Raw genomic sequence first — 20,000 nt, 5'->3', positions numbered from 1 at the left:
CTGTGTGTGAGTGTGCCTGTGTGTGAGTGTGTGCCTGTGTGTGTGTGTGCACACTAGTGCACCTATGTACAGGGTATGCATGCACCGGACAGAGTGCTTGTGGGAGTTGAGTCCCCATCACTGTGAAAAATAAAATATCTCAAGACACCAAATGGCTCAACAAACAGATGCAGTTCTATGTGCCGGTGACCTAGAACATAAAACATTCCTAATTCCACTTGCAACAGCTTCAAATATAAATAAAGGAAAGGAAAAGTCAGAGATGAAGGGCAACACAAATCAAGGAATTAAAACACACAAACCTTATTTAAAAAATTATCATGTCAGTCACAGGTGACGTCACCCAAAACTAGACGGCAAGGAAAGCACTCGCTTAAAGGCAACTACTGAGTAAGAGGAAGCATTTGTAACCACACCCCTGAGGAGGGTGAGGTCCACAGTATAGGAGGGACTCATAAATCAGCAGCACCCCCCCAAAAAAAAACCCTAAAACAAACAGAATTTTTAAAAATAAGCAACCAAGTGTGGTAGCAATGCCTGTAATACTCCAACTTGGGAGGCAGAGGTAGGAGGATCAGTCAGAGGCTAGCCTGGGCTACACGAGACCCTGCTCCAAAAATAACAACAAAAAAGAAGAGGAAGGGAAGAAAGAGAGAGAAGGAGGGAGAGAGAGAAGGGGGGAGGGAGAGAGGGAGGGAGGGAAGGAAGAAGGGACAGAGGGAAGGAAGGAGGGAGAGGGGAGGAGGGACAGAGGGAAGGAAGGGAGGGAGGTTGGCAAAGGACACCCCCCCCAAAAAAAAAAAAACATTTTCCAAGGAGACCCAGCATGGCGACAGGAACATGGAAAACTCCAGCTGTCAGGAAACGCTGCCTATCAAACCCCAGGGACACATCTCTACTCAAACGGCTGCTGTGAAAGACAAGAGGGTGGCTGTCAGGATGGCTCAGTGGTCAGGAGCCGGCCCTGCAAGCATGAGGGACCCGAGTTCAAACCCCAGAACCTACATTAACAAAACAAAAACAAACAAACAAACAAACAAACAAACAAACAAGATCCCAGAACCAGGAAGGTGGAGACAGGCTCATTAGTTGGCCAGCCAAGCCAACGTGGCAAATTCCAGAGCAGGAGAGGCCACGTCTCAAGAAACACGAGGCTCACAAGTGGTGTCCACTCAGGCACGGACGCCCACAGAGACAAGACATGCTGGCAGAAGGGGGGAACAGAAACTCCTGTTACACTGTGGCAGGAGCCCAAACTGAGGCTGCCACCTCGGAGAACAAAAGGGAGAGAGAGCCTTCGAAAAGTTACCACCAGCCAGACACGTCTGCGCACACCTGTGATCCCACCCTCCGGATACGATACGGAAGGCAGAGGGCCAGCCTGGGCTACCACAGCCACACCCTGTCTCAAGTCAACCAACCCACCGAGAGCATCACTGAATGATGGATTCAATCTCTCTGGGGTGGGTACTGGAAGGAGATGAGCTCAGCACCTCATAAAGCCACTTGGAGGGCATCACCCACATGACCTCGCCTGCAGACAAACGTACAGAGACAGGGGCCCGGTGACTGTGGGGGTGGAAGGTAGGACAGGGAGACGCTGGCACAGACCTCAGGGATGTGCACACAGCACGGTGATGACCGTTAAAGCAGTCTCGAAACTCGCTCACAGGGGCCTTGAGAGAGCACTCACCACCCCCACACTAAGGTCATGACCCCAGATGGGCTGGCTGGACGGTGGTCGTCACTTAGAGAGTGCATCAAACCTTCACTCAGCACTCTTCAAATCTAGGTTAAAAACTTCCTTGTCAGTTACGGCCAGGGAAGCAAGAGAAATCCTGAAGTCCACGAGTCAGACAGGACAGTGCTGGAGAGGCTTCGGGACAGCCTGTCTCGGCACCCGCGTGGAAGGGTGCAGCCGCCCTGGAGAACAGCTTCTCAAAGGTTGAGTCAGCGTCTCCACATGTGGCATCTACCAGCTCCTGGGCATACACATTCATTTACACACACACACACACACACACACACACACACACACACACACACACACCAGGTGGTGGTGCACACTCCTTTAATCCCAGCACTCGGGAGGCAGAGCCAGGCAGATCTCTGTGAGTTCAAGGCCAGCCTGGTCTACAGAGTGAGCTCTAGGACAGCCAAGGGTACATAGCGAGATCCTGTCTTGAAGAAACTTAAAAACAAAACAATACAAAACAAACACTCAAAGTAGAAACAATATAGATGCTCCTCAACTGAGCGTGGACGAGAACATAGGAGCACACGTCAGAGCCACGTGACGCAGCTGTCACTAGGTTCTAACAGCAGGACGTGCTCATGTACACACCACAAGAGAGAAGACCCCGCATGCAAGTGAGCTAAGCAAAAGAGGATGCCTATGGCAGGACTCTGCTCTGGGAAGTCGAGACTTGTCCCCCACCAGACAGAGATACATCACTGGTTGTGAGGAGTTCAGCAGAGAATGGTCATGTGTAAGGTTTTGGGGTATTTTTTTTTTTCCACAGGGGGCAGGGCAGTGTGTTAAAATGTTCTAAAATTGATGTAACAGCTGTAAAATTCTCTCCTTGTATTGAGTTGAAGCTTTTCCATAAAGAAAGGTTTGAACCCTCAAATGCAAAGCTAAAGGCCCTCCCACTCCTCAGATCCGCTGTACGCATCATGAGCAGGCAGACTCGAAAGCTCAGGACCTGAAATGCTGCAATCGTCCGCACGCCACACCTGCTCCCAGGGCAGATGTCACCTGAGGGTCCAGTGACACCGGCACTGGCCCAGGTGACCGAGTGCAGGCAGTAACCAGGGCTCCCCGAGGCCAGCCTGCACTCTCTGGGTCCTCTGCTGCACCCTGACTCCAGTGCAGTCCCCCCGGGGCCAGCCTGCACTCTCTGGGTCCTCTGCTGCACCCTGACTCCAGTGCAGTCTCCCGGGGGCTGTCACGGCGCTTACCTGGTGCTCACAGTGTTTGCACACCATGTTACTAGTTAGTCTTCCGTGGAAAGGGTGCTGAGACTTCCAGTGATTAGACGTGGGGTGAGGAGACCCTGGAAGCAAAGCACATTTTGATATGGCACATCGCCCAAGACCCCAGCAGACTCCACCCTCCTCAGCACAGAGCAGACATTCCTCCCGTAGCAAACTGTTCCCATGAAGCACAGTGAGTCTTCCTTGCTGACCTGCAGTCTCATCCTCACAGAAGAGCCTCAAGGCTCATGTGTAAGGCTGTGTACCATGGAGCAGACACCAAAAAGGATGCTAATGCGATCTACAGATGCACACGCACTGTGGAGGGGGCAGGAGGAGGGGAGGATGCTGAGATCTGCAGGTGCACACGCACTGTGGAGGGGGCAGGAGGAGGCACAGATATTCCATACAGCAAGGGAAGCTCAGAATAAACAACTTCTAGAGAACCGGGCTGCTCCTTGATTAGGATGGCAGTTAGTGGACAAAACGCTTGTAAGAAACTCTCCCTCTAGAATCAGGGAGTCCTCAGTGAGGTCTGAGTCTGCTTATTAGTCATGTGACCTGGAAAATTACTTCATCTCTCTTCTCAATCTCTCTTTTTGAGACACGGAAATATGGTCTTATACTATAGCCCAGGCTGACCTGAAACTCACTATAGAGCCCAGGCTAGCCTTAAAGACACAGTAAATCCTCCTGCCTCAGCCTTGCATGTGTGGGAGTTACAGACGTGCGCCCCCCCTTGGCTCCTGTAAATTTCATTCGATGAAGATGGTCGCTGTCCTCTGTGTCCACTGTGGCCTCAGATGAAGGCCGTACCGCCTGGGGCTGCCTGGGACTGACCGCAGCCCGACTGCTACTGACCCAGAGGCTGTGCTCATTTCAACTCTCGAGAAAACAAAGGTTTCTCAAGAGAGCTAGGATTCTCTGCGGTGAAAGCTGAAGGACAGATTCTGTTCACTGAATTTTCCCCAGGACCTAAAACTCCAGGGGAGGGGCCTCAGTAAGAGGAAGTGGAGGGAGGAGCCGAGTCAGGCTGGGGCTGGACGAACTTAGCTTCTCATTCAAAGCTGTCTCCAGAACACTCCAGGCCCTCAGCAGGTGCACGGAGGTCCAGCGCAGCCCCAGCTGGACGCAGGCGGCAAGAGTCTCTCACACACACAGTGCTGTCCTATCTAAAAGGCACACAGCTGCTCTCATTCATTTCTTCAGAAATGCACATTTGATCAATGGAAAGTGACTACCTCTCGTGTGGCAGGTGACTTGTCTGGGAGTCATCTCTGACTGCTGCTGTAGGGAAAAAAGAGACCAAACCTCAACTGCCAGCCTTTCAACCGCCCTCGCCACCCAGGAGCCTTGCAAGTTCCCGAGGCACCTGGAACATCAAAACCAACGGTGTCCACAGCCCACTTTCTGAGGTGGCACTGACCCGCCCTCTGCTTGGTTTCTGACGAGTTCCTTTATGGTGGCCGCAAAACCCTGTCTCTTCTCTCTGGGATCCTTCCCCTTACCAGCCAACCCTACACTGTTCCAGGAGACGAGCACTCACTCAGGGAACCCCGTGGACCTTCTCTCCTCCAGCACCACCCAAGCTGCAGCAACAGGCCTCTTCGGGAGCCTGCCACGCCCGGTGCACACCCCACCGGGAATGTGCAGTTTAAGGGTTGCCGGCCTCACACACCCCCCACCTCCCGGTCACTGGGTCTCCCGTCCGCTCACATCCAGGCCTTACAAAGACTGTGTGTCCTGCGCTCACCGAATGCGCAGACCGATACTGAAGCCATTACCTCCAGGGAATGAACGTCAAAGAGATGAGTGACTCGAGGCTGGCGGTCCCGCTCGTCTTCCAGTGAGGAGGTGATGACGTGGAACAACTCGTGAGCATCCTGTCCAAGGACAAAGCATCCTTCAGAGAGGCTCCTGAGGCAAGGCCAGGGGCATTACCATGCCATGTGCAGCAGACCCGACCCTTACTCCTTTCTCAGGGTCCCACTCACTGAAGGAGACCTGGACCCCATTTCAGGGTTTTTTTGTGTGTGTGTGTGAGAGACAGGGTGTCTCTGTGTAGTTTTGGTGCCTGTCATGGATCTCGCTCTGTAGACCAGGCTGTCCTCCAACTCACAGAGATCCGCCCGGCTCTGCCTCCCGAGTGCTGGGATTAAAGGCGTGCGCCACCACTGCCCGGCCTGATTTTTGATTGATAAAGAATCATTAGATTCACGCTTCACTGGCAGTGCTCTGCCCGCTGGTGGCTGCTATGAGGGACTCTGCTAAGAATGTAAATGTACAACCACCTGCGCGAGTCTCTGCTCGCAATTCTTGGAACGTGCCCAGAGGTGGCATTGCTGGGTCCTACAGCAGGAAATGCCTCTAAGGAGCAATCTGAAAGACCTCCTTCCCAGGCTGCTGCAGCCTGAGAGCTGCTTCTCTCCCCCGCACAGGCTCTGGGCTGCAGGCCTGTGGATCCCACCTCGCGTCTCACCGCACACAGGCGCCAGGTGATTGTTTTATACTGGTAAGAGCAGATCCCATACTTGAGCTCAGCTTCAGGCCATAGTACTCAGATCTTTCAGTTTTTATTCACTTTTTGGCTTTGCGGTGCTGGCTTTGGAAGCCAGGGTCACGTGCATGGAGCGAAGCGCACTGGACACTGAGCTCACCCAGCTTCTGAAAGGTCCACATCCAGCCTGTGATGGCCAGCTCTGGCAGAGAAAGGCCTCCCTGACCTGCACGCAGGGCCTTCTCGAGAAGAGCGAGGCCCACACGCTCCTGAGAACTGCACTCAGCGACAGGCTCCAGCCCTGGCTCTTCTGTGTTCCCACAGCACACCAAGCTCACTCCAAGCTCAGGCTTGCCCTGACCTTCAGTGTTGCCCCTCCCCTCCCATCCTTCAGACTTCCCCTCCCCACCCCTGCTCTAAGGGACGCCCTGACAACAATCCAGTCACTGCACTCTCCTCCCCACCACCCACTAGGCCAAACCAGCATCAAACTTGAGGCTCCTGCTCCTAAACACACCCCAAACTCCAAACCTCTTCAGGCCCTGCCTAGGCCGCACCTGAGCTATGCCGTTCTGGGCTGGGTCCCTGCAGCAGCCTCCTACCCTTCCTCAGCTGCCAATCATGCCCTGACGATGCTTCCCTGCTGTGCTGGCTACTTTATAACGTCACCTCCACACAAGCTAGAGTCATCAGAGAGGAGGGAACCTCAACTCAGAAAATGCCTCCATGAGACTGGGCTGGAGGCTGCAGCTGGAGAGATGGCTCAGAGGTTAAGAGCACTGACTGCTCTTCCAGAGGTCCTGAGTTCAATTCCCAGCACCCACATGGTGGCTCACAGCCATCTGTAATGAGATCTGCTGCCCTCTTCTGGCATGCAGGCATACATGCTGTATACATAATAAATAAATAAATCTTAAAAAAAAAAAAAAAAGATTGGGCTGTAGGCAAGCCTGTGGGGCATTTTCTTAATTAGCAATTGATGAAAGAGGACCCAGCCCATTTTGGTGCCATGCCTGGGCTGGTGGTCCTGGGTTCTATAAGAAAGTAGGCTGAGCAAGCCATAGGGAGCAAGCCAGTAAGCAGTACCCCTCCATGGCCTCTGCATCAGCTCCTGCCTCCAGGTTCCTGTCCTGCTTGAGTTCCTATCCTGACTTCCCTCAATGATGGACTATGATGTGGAAGTGTAAACCAAATAAACCCTTTCCTCCCCAACTTGCTTTTGGCCATGGTGTTCATCACAGCAACAGCAGCCCTAACTAGGACACTCTTCAAACAGAAGTCACAGCAAACCAGAGCACTAGTTCATAATTTTAAATTTCTAATTTAACTAGGCAGTGGTGGCACACACCTTTAATTTCCAGCACTGGGAGGCAGAGCCAGGCCGATCTCTGTGAGTTCGAGGCCAGCCTGGTCTACAGAGTGAGAGCCAGGACAGGCTCCAAAGCTACAAACCAAACTTTATTATTTTATTTAATGTAATCTGCAGTACTGGGGATGGGATCTGACTGAGCTCCATCCGAGTCCTTTCTGTACTGGTCATGTGGAGACAGCGTCCCACTGACCTGTGCAGCTCACAGCCCGGGCTGCCCTTGAACTCAAAGCCCCACCGCTCCCGCCTTCACCCTGCCAGGCTGCAAGCGCTCACCCAGGGGCAGGTGTGGAAGGCCGCCATTAGCCAACAGCACAAGCAGAGCTCAGCCCTGTCAGGGAGGAGAGCCAGCCGACAGCTGGCTCTTTCTGTACTCCTCCCGCAGCCTGTGCCAGCCAGTCTGCAGGCTCCTCGGGCTGTGAGGAAAGGGGTAACACTAAGAAGATGTGGGGGTGCGTGTGCACCTCAGTGCCAGACCCTTCCAATGCCGGCTCTGCCACTCACACAGCAGCTGACCGGGAAGTCACTTTGCTCCTCTGGGCCTGTGTCCCCAACCGTACCCTGACTCCTGGGTAACAGGGCTGGCACAGGGACGCAGTTAGGGAACGCACACGAAGGACTGAGCCTAGTGCATCTCCTACAGCTCCTGGTTTAGACACAAAATGGGTTGCCCATCAGTGTGATCTGGTTCTGGACTAACCAGATGGCAAGATGGTGCAGATGTGGGCGAGACCAACAGCAGGACCGAGGCTCTGTCTGCTCAGAAGATACCCCCTCTTTCCTGTGGCTGCATCTGTGGCCCATAACTGCTGTGCACCGACTTTGGGAAACCGCCCAAGGGTGACTTGGCTTAAGCAGGTCCTTGACAGAGGGTGGGACTTACAGTGTCCTTGGAGACTGACCTGAGAGTCTCTCTCTCAGCTAGGACACAGGGAAGGACCGCTGAGTCAGTCCAGCAGCTGAGGTCATTTCCACATGGGAGGTGGAAACACACTCTAGCATACAGATGCAGCCGGCAAGAGAAACCGTCACACACTCATCACCCACCGTGTGTTTGAAACATGGCGCAACATGGCTTCCGATCAGGGAGGAACAAGATAAATCCGTGAGACCAAGGCTGGGGGCCTCACCCTTTCCCATGTTTCCACAGCCCCTCATCCAGCCCAGTGTGGAAGTCTGAGGGGCTGCTCCCCTCCCATACACAAAGTGGGACCAGGCCACTTGGAGATGCAGCTGCTGAAGATGTGCCTGGGTGCCGGGGAAGCAGAGGGTGTCACCCTAGGGCCCAGTCCCTGCTGGCCGCAGCCTCAGGGTCGCTCTAGGTAACAGTGGTCAGGAGGGAGGCATGCCAGATTCCAAAGACCACAGTGAAGGGGCGAAAGGAAGGGAGAGCGTCCTGAACCAAGTCCTGTGGCTGTGCGGGACACCTGCTCAGGGCCCGGGGACACTTTAAGCCCCCTCTGAAGATGGATCTTCTAGAACAAGGGTATGGGCCAGAAGGTCTCTCAGCACCTGGAGTGCAGAGTCAGAGAAAGCCAGAAGCTCTCCTTGTGACCACTGTTTTCGTGCCAAAGTGACAGAGTTTTGTGTCCTCTCTAATCAGGACAGCAGTGAGACAATGGACCTCTGCTCACACAACACTAAGACTGCCCAAAGTGTCACAGAAAAGCAAGGGATAGAACTCAGTGGGAGAGCACCTGCCTAGCAGATTCAAGCAGATTCCAGGCCTTGGGCTTGATCCCCAGTGGCACGCACACGCACCCCGTCCCTAGGGAAAGGGACTCTCCAAGCTCAGCCTGCTGTCTGGAGTCCTCACCTGTTCTTCAAAGGAAGAAATCTGCCACCTGTACATCCTCAGCACATCCAGCAGGCAGCTTGCATCCAAGACCTCATCCTCGGTGACTTCTTGGCAGGACAAAGCTGGGTACGAGAAAGAAAGACAACTGAGTCAGAGCAGAACCAGCCAGAAATACTGCACACCACATGCAAAGGGACAACCCCGCCAGGTGACACCACAGCCCCCTCTTCGGAGCCTTACACACTGCTGAGTCAGCAAGGAGGCATAACATGTTTGTTGAATGAATTTTTATTTTTTAAGATTTTATTATTTATTTATGTATATGAGTGCTTTATCTGCATGTATAACTTAATGCCAGAAGAGGGCATCAGATCCTACTAGAGATGGTTGTGAGCCACCATGTGGATGCTGGGAGTTGAACTCAGGACCTTTGGAAGAGCAGCCAGTGCTCCAAACTGCTGAGCCATCTCTCCAGCCCTTGTTGAATGAATCTTAAGATTTCAGGAAGATACAAATTACCATCACTGATGAGGAGAGATGTTATAAGTCAGTTGAGTGTGATCTGAACTCATAATTCTCCAGGACTCTCACTACTAGGCCAACCCCACACCCGGCATGGATCACTTCTCCCCAGGGCTCTGCCATGGCTTCTCAGCCTTCGCTCATGTTTATGAGCTTCTGACCACCAGGCACCAAGTGTGTTAGGATGCATAAAGCAGACGAATGCATTACTTCATAACCAAAAGTACAATAAAACCCTCAAACAAAAACAAAAGTTTGCCTAGCATAGTGCATGAGCCACAGTCCCAGCTACTGAGGACTGCTAAGGTGGGAAGATTTCCTGACCCCAGGAATTCGGGACCAATCTTGGCAACAGAACAAGGACCCATCCCAAATAACAGCAATGAAGAATGTAAATTATAAAAAGATGGAGTCGGGTCAGGTGGGGGTTCATGGCTCTATCTACACCTAGGGTCAGCTCCTTTTCCCTTGGTGGTGGGCTGTCCAACTACTCGGCTCCGTGGGTGAAGCACAGAGGCAGCCACAGGCCAAGGACACACACAGACGGGACACTGAACAGGCTTCCCTAGCAAGACAGACAGCCCAGGGCCGGAGGAGTCTGCAGTGGTAAAGGCACTTGTAGCTCTATCACGAGGCCTGGAGTTCAAAGCCCAGCACTAAACTAACATCAGGTGGCTCTCCAGCTAAGGATCTGGCGCCCTCTCCTGGTCTCCAAGGATACCCACACAGATACATAACAAGAAAAAAATAAATCGAAGCTGGGTTGGTGGTGCACGACTTTAATCCCAGCACTCAGGAAGCAGAGGCAGGTGGATCTCTTTGAGTTTGAGGCCAGCTAGGATACATAGGGAACTCCAGGACAGCCAGGGCTACACAGGGACGGACTGTCTGTCTGTCTGTCTGTCTGTCTCTCTCTCTCTCTCTCTCTCTCTCTCACACACACACACACACACACACACACACACACACAATCAACAATGACAGAAGACAGGGAGCCCTGGACTGGTCACAGGCAAGAGTGCTGACTCTCATTCTGACCAGAGGCTTCCAGGCACAGTGCGCAGGGCCATGTTGCTCAAGTGCGAGATAAAGGAAGGATCTGCGGTCTCAGGTTCTGTGATCCACACATGACACAGCGCAGCCCGTTTCTACCCCTCGGTGTGCAGTCAGGGCTCTGACTCCGGGGTGAGAACACCGCTGACCTCCTGCCCCCACAGCCCCATCCGAGCTGTCTGACATGGCCAGAACCTGAGCGGCAGGGCACGGGAGGCAGCGACCTGTGAGGTGAGCACCTTGGCCCAGCCCTCACCCTCCAGGACAAAGGCCGCAGAGCTGAGAAGGAGTCACACTCCTGGGAAAATGTCAACGACCGCCTGGACACTGTGAGGCAATCTGGCAAGGTCCCCGGCAGTTTCATAACCTGCCACCCACAGCCCAGCTCCTCTGTCCACCTGAAGAAACACTCCTGTGCGCCAATGGCCACGTGCAGAGACGCTCGCCGCAGCCTGGAAGGAGGCTCCACGGCAGGGGTCACAGACACCCCAAGAGCTGCGGATGAGGGAGGGGCAAAGGTTGAGGAGGAGGAGGGTGCACAAGGCGCCAGGGCCGCAGGGGCCGCGCGGCAGATGCTTGCTGCTCCTCCAGAGGACTCAAGTTCAGTTCCCGGCACCCACGCCGGGCAGCTACCACCACCTCTAAGTCCAGCTCCAGGGGACCCAATGCCCTCTTCTGGCCTCCACGACACCCACATACATGTGCCCCCTCCCCCCCCCCCCCCCGACATGCACACATCAATTTTTAAAAGAAAAAAATTCTAATAGAAAAGTACTCCTAAAAACTAACAACAAAACCCCTAAACAACCCAACTCACCCACAGGCAGAACCTTGAGCAGCCATTTCTCCTACAACAATGGCCAACAGGCAGATGAAGAGCTGCTGTGGTCACTTACCACCAGAGAAACGCCAATGCCGGAAAAAAGCACCACCCCATGTGCATGTATGTAGCTGTGTGTGCCTATGGAGGACAGAGTTGGACGTCACAGCACCTCACACACACGTATGTAGCTGTGTGTGTCCTATGGAGGACAGAGTTGGACGTCACAGCACCTCACACACACGTATGTAGCTGTGTGTGTCTATGGAGGACAGAGTTGGACATCACAGCACCTCACACACACATATGTAGCTGTGTGTGTATCCATGGAGGACAGAGTTGGCCATCACAGCACCTCACACACACATGTATGTAGCTGTGTGTGTCTATGGAGGACAGAGTTGGCCGTCACAGCACCTCACACACACATGTATGTAGTTGTGTGTCTATGGAGGTCAGAGTTGGACATCACAGCACCTCACATACACATGTATGTAGCTGTGTGTGTGTCCACATCCAGCTTCTTCCTCTCCACTCCCCATTGTACTTTTTGAGACCGACACACTCACTCAACCTGGAACTCACTGACTGGCTGGCCACTGGGCCTCGGGGACTCGCCCGTCTGCCTCGCATTCCTAAGACTGCAGCACGCACCCTTTGGTGGGGGTCCGCACGCCTGAGCAGTGAGCGCTCTGCCGTGGGCCCTTCCCAGCCCCTTGCTCCGACTGTGAGATCACAGCAGCGTGGTTCGTTAAAACGGTCCCTAACTGTGCGCACCGAGATCACCTCCGGGTGAGACTTCTTCCTAGAAAGCAGCCATCAGCTCTCACGTCACCGAAATGAAACCACACTGTATTTTCTTCCCATTTCTCTTAACTTAACATTATCCCCTCTCCCAAGTTAAAAGAGAGCAAACTCTGTTAAAGCCACTGGCCCCTCGGCCTTCTGTTCGGCACCCACAACCTGGGTGCTTACAAACACGCCGGAGACCCTTGCGCATGCACAGTGTGATATCCAGATTTTAACAAGCGCCATCAAGGACAGTTCAACAGTTTAAACAAACAAAAACCTTTGCTCAAAACTGAATCTGGGGTTGGCAAGATGGTTTGGCAGACAAGGGTGTTCGCCACCAAGTCTGATGCCCTGCACTGGATCAGGAACCAGGGGACAGGAGGAGAACAGACTCCCACATGCTGTCCTCTGACCTCCACAAGCACCATGCCATGTGTATGTACCCAAACACAAACACACAGGTAAGTAAATAAACATAAAAGCTTTCTGCATGTGGATTTAGAAATAATGAAGCTGGACAGGAGACTTCAAATCCCTAGGGGCTGGAGGGTAACTCGACAGTCAAGAGCTTGGCTGCACTTACAGAGGACTCGAGTTCGGTTCCCGGAACTGCCAGTAACTCCAGCTCCAGGGGACCGACACCCCCTCCTGGCCTGCCCAGGCACCCACACAGACACACAAATGAAAAGCACTTTGCATCTTTCCCCAGACACTCACAGCAGCCACCAGGAAGACTTCTGGCCATGAGATGCTCAGGCCAGATGGCACCAGCCATGGTGCAGGGCTCCCAGGGCGGTTCCACAGCACATTGGAGAAAGGTCAGACCAAACGCCACCCCAACGCAGTGTGCGCACACCCCGGCTAACAGCCACCAGGCTCTGGAATCTGCAATCTGCTTTTTAATCTTTTCTGACAGGCAAAAAGAAACAAATCCTAAGAGCCTTTATTTGTATTTCTTTCATGAATGATCTCATTTCTTGGGCCAAAACACTTTTTAAAAAACTTCTTATAGTTGAACTGCTTGTGTGGTGTGGATTTATTTATTTATTTATTTTTGGTTTTCCGAGACAGTTTCCCTGTGGAGCCCCGGCAGTCCTGGAACTACCTCTATAGACCAGGCTGGGCTCGAACTCACAGAGATCCACCTGCCTCTGCCCTCCAAGTGCTGGGATTAAAGGCGTGCGCCTGCGCCGCCGCCGCCCCCCAGCTAAACTGACAATTTTTTAAATAGATGGTTCCATTTTATTTTATTGGTGAGAAGGCTTTGTAAGTCAAGACACGTGAGGTGTGTGACACACACGCGCACGCATGCACACACACTGACTGTCCTATGTGAGCTGCGTCACACACTAAATACAACTTCTTTTAACAATTCTGACTGATTGAATTTGAATCTAATTGCTCTTTATAAAAATTAATTCGAAAGTAAATTTTAATCCAATTTCATCTAAACCTCTTAGGTTCTGAGTGCCACCCCCGCCCCCTCCGCCACGTCTTTCTCTACAAAGTGGCTCCTAAGCCCTCCTCTGCCATCTACCCACTGAAGATGCACACCCCTCGAGTCCCACTCTACCTTTCAGGAGGTTCAGCAGCGTCAAGGACAGGCACTGGTGTGGGTGGGGCCCCTGCTGGTCCCTGGAGTACTGGGTGGTGAACTCCTCCAGCCACTTGACGAAGGCGGGGCAGGCAGACAAGCCCTGCAGCAGCGAGTTCATGAAGCAGGTGTTCCCTAAGTTGACGAGCCCAGGCACGAGCCCTAACGGAGAGGTGGGTAAGAGGAGGACAGTGCGTCACATCGGGCCGACCGTCTCTCTCCCATCTGGGACCCTGCATCTGCAGGGCCCTCAACTGAGATCCAACCTGAGCCAAGCCTGGGCACCGGGCATTCTGTGCTGCAAACTGTGAACCACAGAAGAGCCTCTGTGCTGTGTCCTCTCTGAAAGCCTTCCAGGTGCCTGGCACAGACAGTAAGTGGACAAAAGCAGCAGCCACGCCTTCCTCCTCCCCCTCACCCCTCCTCCTCCCCCTCACGCTCCCCTTTAGTGAGAACAGTGTCCTCACAGCAGCCGCAACTGAACTGCCTCCCGGGACAATGCTTTGTTCTTGCCAGGGACCAGGAAGACACTGATTTTGGTCGGTCTGTCTGTAAAGACAGTGGCCCCAGCTGATGGGATGCCCTTTTTTCCTCTTCGCCAAAACTCAAGACCTCAGCACATAGAGCCCAGGCTGGCCTTAGCCTCGGAGCCCCCTGCCTCGGCCTCCTGGGTGCTGACTGTGTGCTATCAAGCCTTGCTGGCTATGAAACTTCTCAGACACCCGTGAAAACATATAACGAACTTCTCTACAACCGACCCCTTGTTTAACAAGGGTCAGTTGTAACAGACTTTGCTTCCCCCTCCCTCTTCTCTCCCCCTTCTCTCCTGCTCTCCTCTCTCAGAAAAACCACTCCTGTGATGTAATGGTCAGCTGCAGGACTGAAAATACAATTACACATTAATGAGAACCTCAGACAATTGAGCCACTTGAAACATAATTACAAAGCATGTTCCTCCCCTCCCCCTCCCAGGTCTTGCCTATATAACCCTGCCTGGACTGGTACTTGCTTTAGAGCACAGGCTGGATTTGAACTCAAGGCACAGTGTCCTCTTGCTCCAGCATCCTGACTACTGGAATTACAGGCATGAGCCACCGGGCCAGCACAAAGCATGTCTTCAAACCAAGTGCAGGCCAGGCGATGGTGGTGCACGCCTTTAATCCCAGCACTCGGGAGGCAGAGGCAGGTGGATCTCTGTGAGTTTGAGGCCAGCCTGGGCTACAGAGCGAGATCCAGGACAAGCTCCAAAACTATACAGAGAAATCTTGTCTAAAAAAAAAAAAAATCAAGTGCAAGAAGCTGCCAAAACAGAGCCTTGCCACCACAGGGTGGGAAGTGGGGATCTGCAATGTTCCACTTCATAGACCACGGCCCTCACTTTCAAGATGAGAGGACCAACCACCCAATCCCCCGGCCTCCTCTACTGCTTTCGAACAAAAAAGGCTCCAGGCCCAGCCCTACCTTTTCTCCGCTTCTTCCTCTCTGTAATGGGACCCCAGATAACGTATATTCCCGCCGCAAGGGCAGCGGCGATCCCGCCTATCACTCCCCAGTTCTTCATGACTTTATATCTAAAAAGGAAAAGACGCTGCTGTCATTTTGTCTCCCAGCAGCAGGTGGGCACACAGACACTGGCAGGGAAAGGAACACTGTGTCAAAATAACCCCCAACCCGCCAGCTTTAAATAGACACCGGTCAGATTGTGTTTGAAGCAGGGCAGGGTGGCACCAGCCTTTAAGCCCAGCACTCCGGAGGCAGAGGCAGGCGGATCTCTGTGAGTTCGAGGCCAGCCTGGGCTACAGAGTGAGTTCCAGGACAGCCAGAGAAAACACACACACACACACACACACACACACAAAAGAGATGGTGTCTTAAAAATCAGGATGCTTAAGCACTAAGATCCACAATTGGGGGTTGGGAGTGGGGCTGACACCGGGAGCCCTCATCACCAGTCTATCTACCGTATTCATCCAGGCAGGGCCTCATTTGAACCCAGAGCTCCCTGACAGGGCTATCCAGGCTCCCCTGCTTTTTCCTGCCAAGTGCAGGGACCATGCCAGGCTACCTGGTGCTCACATGGCTTCTGGGGGTCTGAACTCTGGTCCTCACACTTGCCGCTGGTGCAGGAAGCTCCTCAACACCTGAGCCACCTCGCCAGGCGCTCCCTATTTATCTATTTATTTATGTATCTTTTCAGACAGAGTCTCCCTGAGTCACCCAGACTAGCGTTTAACTCACTCTGCAGCCCAGGCTGGCTTTGAACTTAGAGTCGTTCCGCTTCAGCCTCCCGAGCAATTGGAATGACAGATGTGGCACACCTGGCTTTAGAAATGGATTTCTCTTTGAGAATACTAAACAATGCAACAGCAATCTTCTGTAAATTCACAAAATTAAAGATTCCTTTGATTCAGGCTTGACGTGAACCCCAACACCATCCCTCTACTATAGATAAGGAAACTGCAGGAGTGTCCAAAACACAATTTTAAGGCAAACCACACATACGTGTTAACATGTACCCACATATGTGTAATGCATTCTTTACCCTAATTTTGGACTGTATGAAGTGGATTTTCCCCTCAGTACCAGGGACTGAACCTAGCTAATCATGAATTTCCAGTCAATTTTTGTCCTTCCAGGATGAGGGCATAGAATGGCACCGAACCTGGCTGGAAAAAAAAAAAAAAAAAAAAGGCAGTCTGCTGGAGAAGGAGGTCACAGCACACCTGCCTGGCATACACTCAACGGGAGAAACTGAGGGACACAATGTTCACTGACTGGTTCTTCTACAGAATGGTATCATAAGGCGACTAGGAGGGCCTGGGAGCTGAGCCCGACCCTGCTCTCGGGTCAGCTTGTAGACGACAGGCAAGTCCTATGCAAGGCTTAGTTCCCACCGCTAGAAGGTCGACACCGGACAGGTCGGACCCTGGGGGCGTCCAAGCAGGACAAGGCGCTGTTAAACCTGCCCCAGTACCCCAGAAAGCCAAACTCCAAGCAACAGGTCCCAGTAGTCAGGGTGAGCAATGGGGGTGTGGCCCCAGGCCTTGGGAACATAGCCGTGGACAGGCTGGGGTGCAGGCAGGGGTCCTAGCAGGAACGAGGAGCCTTAAGTTGGCACAGACCGGGCAGTCTCGCACAGCCGAGGGGCTCCGACAGCTGGGAGACCGGCGCGGTCTGAGACGCAGAAAGGAGGGTTGCCAGCAGAGCAGAGGTGGGAGCCGGGCCTATAACAAACAGGAGGGGGCGTGCAGGCCTGGGAAGACTGTGGGCCTGGGGGTCCGGGGCCACCGCCAAGGGCTGCGGGGCCGCGCAGGCCGCGGCCCCTGCAGGCGGCGCTGGGCCGCGGCCTCGGTCTCGGCCGGGTTGACGCAGGCCCGGAGGCCCCGGGCCCGCCACTCTCCGCCCGCTCACCTGACGGCCGCCCCGGTGCGCAGGAAGCGCTGGAGGGCCTTGTCGGCCGCCGTCCTCGCCGCCTGTGCCCGGGAACTCAGCATCACGGCCGCCGTCGCCGCTGTCGCCGCCGCCGCCAGCCGCCGCCCCCCGCCCGCAGCAGCGGAATGAGGAGCCCAGTGCGCGAGGTTCCCGAGGCGGCGGAACCCGCCGTAGCGACCCCGCCTCGGCCGGGAGGGGGGGGGAGAGGAGGAAGAACGACGAACCGGAAGTTGCTGCCGCCGGACTGCAATAGTGGACGGACGCGCTCGCCTCGCTTCCTTTTCTCTTAGCAACCGCGGCCTGATTCGTTGCTAAGGGAGGCTTCCGGGGGGCGGGGGCCGTTGACTCCTTCGGAAGCTGTGAGCCCGCTTGTTTTCTCAGGCTTCATTCAGAAACGCAGACGCCCCGCCTTCGGGACAGAGCTCGGGTCGTGTTTCGTGTGGAAAAGCTGTTATTAAACTGAGAATTAAAAAAAAAAAAAAATGGTTCCATCTTTGATTTAGGGAGAAAAAAAAAAAAATGTGAGCTGGCGAGATGGCCAAAGGCCCCTGCCACCAAATCTCACCACCTGAGTTCATTCCCCGGGACCACACGGTAAAAGGGGACCAAAGTTGTCCTGACTTCCCTGTGTGGGCTGTGGTGCACACACGACGCGCACACATACACACACGAACGCTCACACACACACGCTCACATACACACGCTCACATACACACGCACGCTCACACACACACGCATGCTCACACACACACCCCATGCTCACACACACCCACGCCACCACACACCACCACACGCATGCTCACACACACACGCTCACACACACACACGCTCACATCCACACGCATGCTCACACACACACACGCATGCTCACACACACCACACCCACACCACGCTCACACACACACACGCACGCTCACATACACACACGCATGCTCACACCACCACGCCCCCCACGCTCCCACCATCACACACACGCCTCACACACACTCACACACGCACGCACCACACACACGCACGCTCACATCACACACATGCTCACACACACACACGCATGCACACACACACGCATGCATACACACGCATGCACACACACGCATGCTCACACACACACGCAAATGCTCACATACACACGCACGCTCACATACACATGCTCACACACACGCAAATGCACATACACATTGTCAGAAAACAACTTGAGGGACTTGGTTCTCTCCTTCCGACACGTGGGCTGAAACCCAGGTTGTCAGGTTTGGCAGCGGGCACTCTCACCCGCTGGACCAGCTGCCAGCCCAGCTTCTACGTGAGCTAGCTCGGTGATAGGAGGAGCATGCCGACATTTCTATATAGCTTCTATATTTCCCCCGTCAGGAACCACACCTACTAAGCAGTGATTTCCTTTCTCTCCACAGCATCTACTTTATATTTTGTCCGTATGGGTGTGTCATTTCTACATGCTGTGTGAATTCAATTATCTGGCCTTTCATGCCTGGCTTTTTTCAATTAGCATAATGTTTTCAAGGTGCATCCGCAGTGTAGTTCCTATCAGACTTCATTCTTTGTCAGTGAACACACATTTGGTGATCTGGAAACCCTGATCGTCCTGCCTCCACCTCCTGAATGCTGGTCTTGCAGGGCCACCATGGCCACTTTTGTGCACTGTTGGGAATTGAACACGGGCCTTCATGCATGCTAGTTGAACACTCTTCCAACTGAGCTATACCCCAGGTCCCCCTTCTTGGCTTCAGTGAATAGTTTTGCTTTTAAATATTGATGCACAAGTATCTGCTGGAGTTCTTGCTTTTGTTTACATTGAGGATAGAGATGAGAGTCCAGTGGGGGTCTCTTCTAGTTACACTTCTTTCGCAGTGATAAACTATCCCGACAAAAAGCAAACGGGGAAACAAAGGGTTTCTTCTAGCTCCCAGTTCCAGGTTCCAGGCTATTGTTGGTTAAGCCACAGTGATGGGAACTTGAGGTAGTGAGTCTCCTCACATCAATAGCCAAGAGCAGAATGATGGCCGGGCAGGGGTGGCACATGCCTTTAATCCCAGCCCTCAGGAGGCAGAGGCAGATGGATCTCTGGGTTTGAGGCCAGCCTGGTCTACAGAGTGAATCCTAGATGAGCCAGGACTACACAGAGAAACCCTGCGTCTCAAAACCAAAAGAATAATAATAAATTAAAATAATTTACAAATTACAAATTACAAATTAACAAAATTAAAATAAAGACACGTAGGGCACACTAATGTAGACAGCTGCTGTTGAGACTCACTTCCCAGGTGACTCTAGGTTGTGTCCAGGTGATAAAGCTAATTATCCTGGGGTCACATGTCAACTCAAGAGCATTTGAACCTGTCATTGAGAAGATGCTACAGACAAGCGTTTGCATTGCATGTCATTATATGCTGTCACACACACACAGTCATATATATAACTTTTGGAGGAGGGCCTTAATGTGTAGACAAAGACAACCTTGGATTCCTGATCTTCATAAATACTGGGATTACAGGCTTGCACCTCCATACCCAGTTTCATTCAGTGCTGGGGTTGGAACCCAGAACTTCATGCATTCCAGGCAAGCCTCTACCAGCAGAGCCGCACCTCCAGCCCTGCACGGGATACCTTTAGGATAGTGTCTACCTCATGGACCACTCAACTGAGGCTAGGACTCAGGTTACCCAAATGCGGTATAGTGCAGAGGTGGGGTCGACGTCACAAATGAGTATGGGCGGGACAAACTGCAACTAACAGGTAACCAATGAGGTAAAAAGCAGCCGAGAGAGGTTAGGGAGATGGCTCAGGGGTTACGTACTTGTTGTGCAACCATAAAGACCACAGTTTGGATCCCCAGAACCCACATAAAGTGCCAGGTGAGAGGGGAGGTGTCCCGGAAGTAAGTCCTGACATACAGGAGGTGGATGCAGGGTATCCCAAGAACAGACTAGACAGACTGACTGAAATGGCTAGCTCTGGAATCAAGTAAAAGACTTCGGAGACAACGTTCAAGGGAGACACTGGATGTCAACCGTGTGCCTCCACACCTGTGCACACACACAAGTGCATGCACCTGCACACACAAAAGTGCAACCCCACAGATGTGAACGCAAGCATACACACACACCACAAACACACACAAACACACACACA

At 53.2% G+C, this 20,000-nt stretch overlaps 1 protein-coding gene across 3 annotated transcripts in view; it reads right to left on the bottom strand.

Annotated features, from left to right (window-relative positions):
* Nucleotides 1-20,000, bottom strand: part of Usp30 (ubiquitin specific peptidase 30) — a 56,776-nt gene that overhangs the window by 7,229 nt on the left and 29,547 nt on the right. Inside the window, exons 1-7 of one of the 3 annotated variants that reach the window (XM_028861684.2) lie at nucleotides 16,833-17,038; nucleotides 14,883-14,992; nucleotides 13,401-13,583; nucleotides 8,659-8,762; nucleotides 4,761-4,859; nucleotides 4,218-4,263; nucleotides 2,962-3,056 (exon numbers count right to left, since the gene is read on the bottom strand). In XM_028861684.2, coding sequence (XP_028717517.1) covers nucleotides 2,962-3,056; nucleotides 4,218-4,263; nucleotides 4,761-4,859; nucleotides 8,659-8,762; nucleotides 13,401-13,583; nucleotides 14,883-14,992; nucleotides 16,833-16,915 — 720 coding nt within the window. In that variant the 5' untranslated portion in view covers nucleotides 16,916-17,038. Of the gene's footprint in view, nucleotides 1-2,961; nucleotides 3,057-4,217; nucleotides 4,264-4,760; nucleotides 4,860-8,658; nucleotides 8,763-13,400; nucleotides 13,584-14,882; nucleotides 14,993-16,832; nucleotides 17,039-20,000 lie in introns of those variants that run through there. The other 2 variants (XM_037198608.1, XM_037198609.1) reach the window with 2 other exon arrangements.

The sequence above is a fragment of the Peromyscus leucopus genome, chromosome 23 (assembly GCF_004664715.2).
Source record: "Peromyscus leucopus breed LL Stock chromosome 23, UCI_PerLeu_2.1, whole genome shotgun sequence".
Classification (NCBI taxonomy): Eukaryota; Metazoa; Chordata; class Mammalia; order Rodentia; family Cricetidae; genus Peromyscus; species Peromyscus leucopus.
Note: the sequence above shows the minus strand (reverse complement) of the source record. Positions and strands in the feature narration are given on the sequence as shown.